Source organism: Oncorhynchus tshawytscha, linkage group LG24 (assembly GCF_018296145.1).
Source record: "Oncorhynchus tshawytscha isolate Ot180627B linkage group LG24, Otsh_v2.0, whole genome shotgun sequence".
Taxonomy (NCBI): Eukaryota; Metazoa; Chordata; class Actinopteri; order Salmoniformes; family Salmonidae; genus Oncorhynchus; species Oncorhynchus tshawytscha.
The window spans coordinates 6,467,206-6,477,895 of record NC_056452.1 but is presented as its reverse complement, the minus strand read 5'-3'; the positions used below and the strand labels follow the sequence as shown (position 1 = coordinate 6,477,895).

At 45.0% G+C, this 10,690-nt stretch overlaps 1 protein-coding gene across 2 annotated transcripts in view; it reads left to right on the top strand.

The window, feature by feature from the left end:
• The first annotated feature begins 7,464 nt into the window (after positions 1-7,464).
• The window catches only part of plxdc1 (plexin domain containing 1), a 91,588-nt gene continuing 88,362 nt past the window's right edge, over positions 7,465-10,690 (top strand). Inside the window, exon 1 of one of the 2 annotated variants that reach the window (XM_042305242.1) lies at positions 7,465-7,910. In XM_042305242.1, the coding sequence (XP_042161176.1) occupies positions 7,835-7,910 (76 nt within the window). In that variant the 5' untranslated portion in view covers positions 7,465-7,834. The remainder of the gene's footprint in view (positions 7,911-10,690) is intronic. The other variant, XM_042305243.1, reaches the window with a different exon arrangement.

The following is a 10,690-nucleotide window of genomic DNA, read 5'->3' as shown; positions in this document are numbered from 1 at the left end:
TGTGGACATGGCCTCCATTAGGCACAACTCCTTACACAGAGTTTCCCTGGTGTCCACTTCTGTTCAGACCACTGAGGGCCAAGCTGGCACCTCTGAACAGCCAAGACAAGGCCATGCTGCAGCCACCCCTTGCAGGATGCAATCTACCATGCATCCTGGTGTTCATTTTCATTGTCCGATAACACCCTCCCCCTCTACTTCCTCAATCCCTTCTAGCTCGTTTGTTCATGGTGATTTGAGTAGACGTCATGTGGGGGCGATGCCCATTAAATTGCAATTTCCCACCTTTGGGAAAAAAGATGACAGTCCTGATCCGCTAATGTATCTAGAAAGATGTTGTGACTTTCTTGCCCTCAATCCCCTGGCTGACGAAGAACTCCTTGCCACATTGAGGAATGTGTTGCATGGGACAGCTCGAGACTGGTGGGATGTTGCACGTCTCACCACTACCTCCTGGGCTGACTTTGAGGCCAAGTTTTCCTCTGCATTTCTGTCTGAGGACTACACAGATGAATTGGCAGACAGAGTCAGAAATCGAGTACAAAGAGAGAAAGAGAGTATCCGTGACTTTGCATACGGTTACCACTCCCTGTGCAGAAGGTGGAAACCTGGCATTGAGGAGGAAGAGGTCATTAAATTGATCTTGAAGAACATCAACCCACTACTAGCCAGTCAACTCCGAGAACGAGTCACCACTGTCGATGGACTGGTTCGCTTGGGACAGCAGTTTGAGAAGGACAGAGAATGCCAACAGCAATATGACCAGAGAAAGAAACAGACACCCAAACAGTTACCCAAGACAGACCATCAACAACAGCCAGAGTCTCCAGCCAAGACCCCTCTCATGTTCTGTTGGAGATGTAGCCAAAAGGGACATTCTTCAGCTACCTGTCCAAGACCGTATCAAATAAACCCTTCCAGAAACCACAAATCACAACAGGCCAACACACCTAACTCTCTTCGCAGGAATGACCATCCTACTCTGGGTGCTTTAACCAGAGCGGAAACTCCAAGAGTCACTGCCTACGCCCCCCCCCATCGACATCCCCTTCCTTTCAGTTAATACCGCACCAACTGGTGTTACTCCTGTCCATAGGCCCATGGACAGGAAGAGCCATCTTGGATACCGGGTCATCCTACACACTGCTCAATGAGAAACTGTGGAAGGAGGTTAAAGGTCCATAATACAACTTGAAGCCGTGGACAGAAGGTCCACTCTATCTAGCTGATGGTGAGGCTAGACGACCACTTGGATGGAGTGAGGTAGAGTTCCGCCTGTGTAACCGCTCCTGTATGATTCCTTCTGTTATCCTACAAACCAAGAACCTTGCTTTTCCTGTAGTGTTGGGAATTGATTTCATGTACTTCAGTGGTGTCCAGATTGATATCGCACACAATTCCTACTGGTTTCCATACAATGCGAGCAAGAAGCATTTCTTCCAATCAGAAGCTATGAAGTTACATGATTGGGGTTCAAATGTGGCAATCTTCTCTGCCGTTGCTCCGGTACCACTAACCCTTGATAATCCTTCCGACGATCTCCTTTTACAGGCTGTGAGAAGAGCTCAGCTGGAACAGCCAGAGGAGTTAAGGCTGTTGGAACAGCTGCAGAATAATGCTGATGTATGTACTTCAAAGCTAGGACGCACCGGGCTCCTGAAGCACAAAATATTCCTTACACAGGAAATGCCGATCAAACAAAAGCCATATCGTTTGTCCCCAGCGAAGCTAATCATCCAAAAGGGACTCGTTAATGATATGTTAACACAAGATATAATAGAACGTTCCTCCTCTCCCTGGGCTGCTCCTGTTGTCCTCATCCCAAAAAAGACTGGTGGTCTTAGATTTTGTGTGGACTATAGGAAGACCAACAATGTTTCCCAGACTGATGCCTATCCTCTTCCTACCATCCACGAGATCCTGGAGTCATTGTCTGGCGCTGTTGTGTTCACTACCCTTGACCTCAATAGTGGTTATTGGCAGGTTGAGATGGACCAGGAAAGCAAGGACAAGACTGCTTTTGTCTGTGCTGAGGGCTTGTTTTCCTTTAAGGTGATGCCCTTTGGATTAAAGAATGCCCCTGCCACTTTCCAAAGACTCATGGAGATTGCGTTAGGTGAGCTCAAAGGGAAGATCTGTTTCATCTACCTGGACGATATAATTATCTACTCTCAGAACAGAGAAAGACACTTTCAAGATCTTCAAGCAGTGTTGGACAAGCTAAGAGAAGCTGGTCTGACCTTGAATATGAAGAAGAGCAACTTCTGCCAAACCTCCCTGAAGTTCCTTGGCCATATTGTGTCTTTTGACGGCATTCATGTGGATCCTGAAAAGACGAAGGCTGTACAAGACTTCCCTGTGCCAACCACACTCAAGGCCCTTCAACGGTTCCTTGGGATGGCTGGATGGTACCATCGGTTTGTGTCGAACTTCTCCCAGGTTGCAGAACCCCTCAACGCGTTGAAGCGAAAAGGAGTGAAATTCCAATGGACGGCAGAGTGCCAGACCTCCTTTGAAACCCTGAAACGACACCTCGTCACACCTCCCATTTTAGGTCATCCCAACTTTGATTGCCCTTTTGTTGTTTACACTGATGCAAGTGATGTTGGACTTGGTGCTGTCCTAGTCCAACAGACTGGACTTGGCACTGAAGAAGTGCTAGCGTTCGCCAGTCGGACATTGAATGGAGCAGAACGGAACTACTCCACAACCGAGCAAGAGTGCCTTGCAGTTGTCTGGGCTTTGGAAAAGTGGAGGTACTCCCTGGAGGGAAGACACTTCACTGTGGTCACTGACCATTCCTCCCTTGTGTGGGTGTTCAAGACCAACAAACCAAGTACCAGACTCATAAGATGGGCTCTACGGTTGCAAGAGTTCACCTTTGCAGTAGAATACAGGAAAGGAAAATACAACACTGTTCCAGATGCCTTGTCCAGAGCTCCTGCTTGTGATAACGGTGGCCCTCATCTTACATGTGCTACTGTCCTGTCAAGCAGTCGAGACTCGCCCAAAACGGACTTTCCCATCTCTGATGAGGCCATACGGAAAGCCCAACAGGATGATCCAGAAGTACAGGCTTTGTACCAGACTATCCTGGAAGATGGAGAAAAGATGGTCAATCCTACCACAAAGCTGACCATCATTGAAGACAAAGTCTACCGTGTTGTACAACTACCTCACAGAACACTCTACCAAATGTACATACCTGAAACTCTACGCCTTCAACTGCTTCAACATTTCCATGAAGACCCTTTAGCTGGTCATTTGGGCAGGTTCAAAACCTACAAGCGGTTGCAAGCGTTACTGTACTGGCCAAATCTGTGCATGGATGTGAAGTCGCACATCCGAAACTGTCAGGTTTGTCAAATGTACAAACCAGAAGGTAGAAAGCCTGCTGGCAAGTTGCAGCAAACGGTGGTTACCCGACCTTGAGAAATGTTAGGAGTGGATTTGATGGGGCCATTTCCTAGAAGCTCCAATCAGAATGTGTACATGCTTGTTTTTGTTGATTATTATTCAAAGTGGGTGGAGCTATTTTCCCTGCGTCAGGCCACAGCAAGGACCGTCTCTAACATCCTTACGAAAGAGATCCTGACTCGCTGGGGAGTGCCTGATTACATCCTGTCTGATCGAGGTTCCCAATTTGTCTCTGATCTCTTTGAGGAGACCTGCCAAAGATGGAACCTGAGACAGAAGTTGACCACGGCCTATCACTCACAGACCAATCTCACTGAGAGAGTAAATCGAACCTTGAAGACGATGATTGCTTCCTATGTAGGGACCCAGCACAAACACTGGGACAAGCACCTTCACGAGTTTCGATTTGCCCTGAATGCTGCTGTGCAAGAGTCCACTGGAGTCACACCTGCAGAGCTGAACCTAAGAGCTGCAGAGCTGAACGCTGCTTGCTATGAACAGGTAGTCCATCTCCACGACTTGAGAGCTCTTGTCTCAAAGAACACGATCCAGGCTCGACTTAAGCAGAAGAGAAATTATGATAAGAACAGACGAGACATGCAGTTCCAGCTTCGTGATCGGGTGTGGCTTCGCTCTCATCCTTACTCGAAAGCTGAACAATTCTTCTCTGCCAAGCTCGCTCCTAAATAGCAAGGACCATATAGGATTGTGGAGCAGATGGGCCCTTTGAACTACCGAGTGGTGAAAGAGGACACAGGTGAAGATATGCGCGTTGTCCATGTCTCACGCCTTAAGGCCTGTTACCCCTCGGCTGAGGAATTGGAGGCGATTGAGCGCCGCAAGGTCCTGGATATCTTTGAAGAGGAAAGTGAGGAGACTTTTCTTGGATTCCCAGACCCAGAAGTCTCACACCTTAAGGCCTGTGACCCCTCAGCTGAGGAGCGTGAGCTCCAAAAAGTCATGAATATTTTTGTAGAGGAAAGCGATGAGGAGACCTTTCTCGGTTTCCCCGACCAAGATGTGCCTTCCAGGGCCTTCCAGGGCTTTTTCCAGGGGGTGTGTGACGGCCCTGAATTATTCTGAACCGTCTCAGTGCAGCTCCTTCCAATAGGGCGCTTTCCCTTTAATTCCCAATTAAATAGCCAGCATCAGCTGCGCAAAAGTGGGGTTGTGATGGAGATGTGAATGAGGATGTGTTCAACCCTCAGTGCCGAAGCTTCTCTATTCCGTTTGTTTTGTTGCCATTAAACGTGTGTTTTGTAGCCTAAGAGAGTTTACCCAGGATCGGATCCACTCTTTACGTCCGTGGACTACACCTCTCCGTTCTTCGTGGCCTTTCTCCGCTGGAGATCTATTGGCGGATTGGATTGTCTGACTGACCGACTGACTACCACCTTTTTGGTATACGGTATTTCATTTGTTTTGATGTATACTGTGATTCATGTAGTTAGTTGTAGTTGAGGACTTAGTAAGAGTTGATACGCTTTAAAGTTCTGTGGTAAAATAATTGTTTTATTGATTGTATGTTTAATACTGGGTTTATGCTACACGGAATGAACGGACAAACATTGCGTGACAAAAGTCACTTGAGTTCACTGAACTCCTTTACCGGGCTGGACTCTTTTTAGGCCCGAGGTACAGGACATTTCTGGAGGAACCAGAACTCATTGTGATATTATTATATGTGTGTAATCATTATTGTTGCTAATACAACCCACGCAAAAGAATATAGTTGTTTTTGAAGTTCTTTCCAATGTTTTAAGGGTTTATGAAAAGTTTATTTCCATCCTGACTTTTACATAAGTCCTTAGGATTGGTGTAGACTTGATGGACCAGATGGGACTCATTCCCACCCAAACTAAAAGGAGAAACCAATGTTTTCTCTGGTAGGCACAACCTACCTGGCACCCCTATAAATAATAACCTCAAGTCAAAACCGTTACAACTTCATTTTGTTCATTTTCTAAATTGTAATTACTTCGCTACTGTGTGTCACGCCCTGGTCTTAGTATTTTGTGTTTTCTATATTTATTTGGTCAGGCCAGGGTGTGACATGGGTTTATTTTGTGTTGTGTTTATGTATGGGGGTTTTTCGTAGGTTTTAGGATTGTGGCTTAGTGGGGTGGGAGAAATTTAAAAAAAATTTAGGAAAAATTAAATGACTAAGATTGTTTTGTTTTTTTCATTTGAGGAAATATTAAAAAATATGCCCTACCAGGTGGTTAAGTTTCCCATGAAATGTATTTAACGCAAGTTACGCACTTGCATAAGGTCTGAAAACAAACGACTGAGAAATGCTTCAATCCAAACATGTAGAAAGGGCACATACTGTATATTCGTACAGTAAATTGGAATCGGGGCCTGTGTGAATTGTGTTTTGTAGATCAACACAGGCCTTTTTACAAAAACAGTGTCTGCATCCTGGAAAATCTTTAAAAGTTTTGTTTTTAGTTTCTGGTCTATTGCCATTTTAATTAATTATATTAGTCGTAGAGTCATGAAACTTTCACAGAACATGGAGGGGAAACATAACATTCACATACATTGTAAAGATGTGCGCTGAGAGTCGGGAAGCAAGTTCAGGGAGTGAGTGTTTTAATTAAATAAATGAAAGATAATACGAAAGAACCTCGAACAACGCACAGACATGAAACAGAAACGGAAACAATGACGCCTGGGGAAGGAACCAAAGGCATTGACATATACAGGGCAGGTAATCAAGGAAGTGATGGAGTCCAGGTGAGTCTGACGACGCGCAGGGGCGAGTAACGATGGTGACAGGTGTGCGCCATAACGAGCAGCCTGGTGACCTAGAAGCCGGAGAGGGAGCACAAGTGACATACATGCACATAAAGTGAGATATACGTTTTTCCTGGACGCCCAACAATAGGCAAACCAACTTTGTTTTGGCTGTCTACAGCCGGCTATTTAGACAGTGTTGTTTATTATCAAGGGCTCGATTCAATTCATATAATTCAAGTTCAGCGCTATAGCTCGATTGTAATTTAAAGGTATATTCCGATTGAGCCGACATATGCAGCATTTACAGTGAAATCAGTCTCCTCAAATTTCAATCACGCTATAGCGCTTCACGGATTGAAACACCCCCAAAATGAAGATAGGACAATAGGATCATTTTGCAAACTGAGGTTAAACATGACAGGATGATAACTTACCTTTGCAGCTCACCTGCCCTGACGTCCACCATCCTCCAACAGTCTCCCTCCATTTCCTGACAATCTAATGAGCATTTCTGTCTGCAGTTAGTCTCATAAGCGTCAACCTGAAAAGGGTCTGTGTGTGCGTGTACTAAAACCTCTGTTTTAGTGTATGTCTGTGTGTGCGCAAAACCTATTTTTGTGTGTGTGTGCGCTAAACCTCTTTGTGTGTGTGTGTGTGTGTGTCTTCACCTGTGCCAGTAAACATTGTGTGTGTTTGTGCTCATCGGTCTTTAAAAGAATGAAAGAGAACGTGTTTTGCTCAGCTCTCCTCAGCTGTAGAGTCCGTGGGAGTATTGACATTTAATCATCCACAACAGCTGTGCAGGATTTTACCAGACTTGTTCCAATTCATTTTAACAGTGTGCCAACAACGCACAACACAATTACCCTACTCCTTCCAGTCGCCATGGGGATGGGAAGAGGCACAGTGTAGGGGTGTCTAAATATTGGTGTTGGCACTACTTTTTCTCAGCCACATGGACATCCAATGTCCACAGTTATGAGTATTGCGGCGTAATACACCAATAAAGGATCCAATGTCCGATGTCACTGCTCCATAGCAAGTGTTGAGTAAAGCTTGTTTTTATGTTTTGGTGTATTTTAAACATGACTGATTATTTGAGAGTCTGGATCAACACACGTTCTGTCGCACACTGTTTGACTAGTTAGTTTTTGTTTTGACGGATGTCCACAGGAGGGTGCCACGTGCCTGGCAGCTTCTGTGGAAGAAATATATAAATATTTCTATGTAGGGTAGTCTCAGCCCTGCGTCTAAATCAGAGCAGTGCTCAGGAGAGGGAGAGAAAGAGAGAGGGGAGGGGGAAGTGAGAAAAAGGAGGGAGGGTGGCCGAAAACTAAGAGAGGAGAGCGAGAGACGAGGAAAGGAACAGAAAACCTGCAACACCTCATCAGCTGTTTGTACTGCTTGTCAACTCTTCTTTTACCATGGCTACAACATCCCAGGACTTAGACTAAGGAGGAAACAAAGACACAAGTGTGAGAGAGAAAGAGAGAGGAGAGAGAAAAATAAAAAAGCAAGAACCCTTCACTTCTAAGTCAAAAAGGAAGAGTGAGAGTGAAAGGAGAGAGAGGAAAGGTGGGCGAGAGGAGGAGTAGGCACCCTTTCCTTGAAGAAGTAAGCGTGCAAGGGGAAAAGGAGAGAGGAGGAAGGAGGGAGCGCACTCTACTGTGTGGACATGGGGTTGTATGCTGTTCTGTTGATCTGTCTATCCCAGGCACAGTTTGGGAGAATTTGGGCGCAGGAGCGAACAGGTAAGATCTCAGCTTGTATCACATGAACACACACACACAAACAAACAAATACTAGCACACACACACACACACAATACACTTACATACCTGAGGTAAATAGTCCCAGAACTAACTTCCCACTGTCAAAATACTGTGAAAGTGTGTGTGTGTGTGTGTGTGTGTGTGTGTGTGTGTGTGTGTGTGTGTGTGTGTGTGTGTGTGTGTGTGTGTAAGAGAGAGAAAGAGAGAGAAAGAGAATGTGTGTGTGTGTGTTTGTGTGAAAGAGATTTGTTTTCGATACATGGACAAAAGTTTGCATATGTGGCCAAGCCTTACTCTTCTGAACATCTGTGCAAGCTATGCTAAAAGGCTAACAGTCCTTTCAAAACTTATCTCTGTGAGTCAGAGGAAACACTTGAAGGCACTGTGATGGATTTGATTTTCTACCCACTCTTTGTCATCATCACCAGTCATGAGTGTGTGTGTGTGTGTGTGCGCGCGCGTGTGCGGGCGTGCGTGCGTGTGTGTGTGCTTGTGTGTGTGTGTGTGTGTGTGTGTGTATTTGCATGAGGGAAAGTATGTATGTGTGTGTCTGTGTGTGCAAACACCTTTATGTCTGTTCAACCACATCACAGTGTTTGCCTATGAGTATGTGTGTGTGCGTGTGCATGTGTGTATTTCAGTACTCCTTGGAGAGGCAGTATTTTTAGCAGCCTCCGTTCTTCCACCGCTCCTCCTCCTACAATCAGTGCTGCTCTAGATTCACTGCCCTCTCCTGTGGTCCCCCTCCCTCTGATCAGGGGCCCAGCTTTGCAGTGAAGAGCCCAGCCCAGAGAGGCCCCTCTGGGCCCCCAGTGAGAAGAGACAGACCCCAGCCCCATATGCCCACCACAGGGGCCCCATATCGCAACAGCAGAGCCTGGCAAGAGAACAGTGCTTTCCCCTTGGATGAGGAGGTCGTCATGCCTCATGAAGTGTTCCTCTTTCCTGGTCGTGGAGAACCACTGGATGTACAGCCTTCTAGTTCCATCACACACATGATTTAGATATTGTTATCGAGGGCTTGATGTGTCGATGCAGGGGTGCTAATGCTCGGCTGGAACATAAGCCTGCCCGCCATGTAGGTATACCCAGGTCCATGATGGAAGAACTGGCCTAATGTTAAAGGAACATCCACAAATCAGATGATGGTGAGACTACAGGATAAAGGAACATTAGAGCCCTCGAATCACATAGTTGGTTCTGATGGAGACTAGCTTGAAGTGCTTTGAAAGGTCAGTTAGGTGTCTCGGGATTGAGAATAAAATAAAAAACTGACGTAATAGACAAGTCTAGACAACCTGGGAGGGTCAGAAGAGCGCTCAAAAGGTTCTCAAAGATCAGCTATGACTTTGTGTTAAAATTGAAGGACTCAAATTGAAGTGGACATTGGTGAACTTTCATCTGTCCAGTTATTGCAGATGAGTGAAAGGAGTTAAGAAAAGGAAATATGATTATCTAGCACTCATTTAACGAGCCTAAACTGAGCATTTGCAGACTTGGCATGAACTGTCTAAGCATGTGCGTACCGAGCACAACCTGATCGTGTGCAGACCAAGTACAACCAGAGCATTTTTTAAACGAACAACGAGGAAACACACCAATCGTGGTTAAACAGCCATTTTTCTGTTATCGTCATCTTTTGACTGTACGACCATATGGATCTGAAGCTCAATCCCTTGTCTGCAGCCTCTGGCAAAATATAGGCAACCTGGAACACACTCAAGACGTTTGTCACTCTCTGTGGGCACATCGGTGGTTGTAAATGTTTGTTTATAGTGTTTAACTTCCCTTAGGGTTCTATATAATGATGGCATGAGGATTTCATATATTTTGGAAAGGGAAGAATGTAGCATGTGAGTTTACCATTGTAGAATGACTACATGTAAATGCAACTCTCCCTGAGGTAATTTGTGTGATTAGGTCACTTAACCTGGGGTGATTTTCCTGAAACATTCGTAGCACTAAGACCATTGTTGGTCCATTGCCTAGAAAGTACTTAAATGGACTGCTGTGACAAATCGTCAAAAAACTTCACTCGGGGCAAGGAAATTATTAAGATTGGGACAAAAAAAAACGGTGAATCTATCCCTTTAAGATGATCTCTGTTCTACAAAGTGTCTGGGAAACTGACCCCGATTGAAGAACAGACAATAAAAAGATAGTGGTGTTAATAAAGTCCTTTGTAAGACAGCAGTGAATCCAACTCATATTAACTCTATTGCTCCCTATAAACTATAGGCCCCACTCAATGAGGGTTTGGCCACAGAGTTTTGAAACCCAGAGGCCCAAAAGACCGATACTTCCAGGAATGCCTCGCAAAGCAGACTCGACAGACTAGGTTTTGGGATTTGGAAAGTCAATGAGAGAAGTGAAAAATTCATCCTTATAGTTGTTCATTTTCTGGATAAAAAACAACAATATTTTGATGTGACCATTGACAATGAGTTTTTTGAAAATCCTATATCTTGAAAATGTAATTACTGACATGCAGAGCAATAATACCCCAAAATAAATAAAAATATAGGTTTTTGTGGATTATTCCTTTAAATAGATGAAGATGGTATTACTCCAACTTTGTGAAGGTGTCAAATTGACATGTTTTAATTTGTGTCAAAGGATTGCCTTTGATTTGGCTGCCTGGAAATGTGCAGTTCAGTACGACATGACCGTTAGACCCGCTGACGTGTTTCTACTCATGAGCTTAGCTAGCGAACATCCCCATGACATCGCTTACAAATGTGATCAAGGATTTATATTGG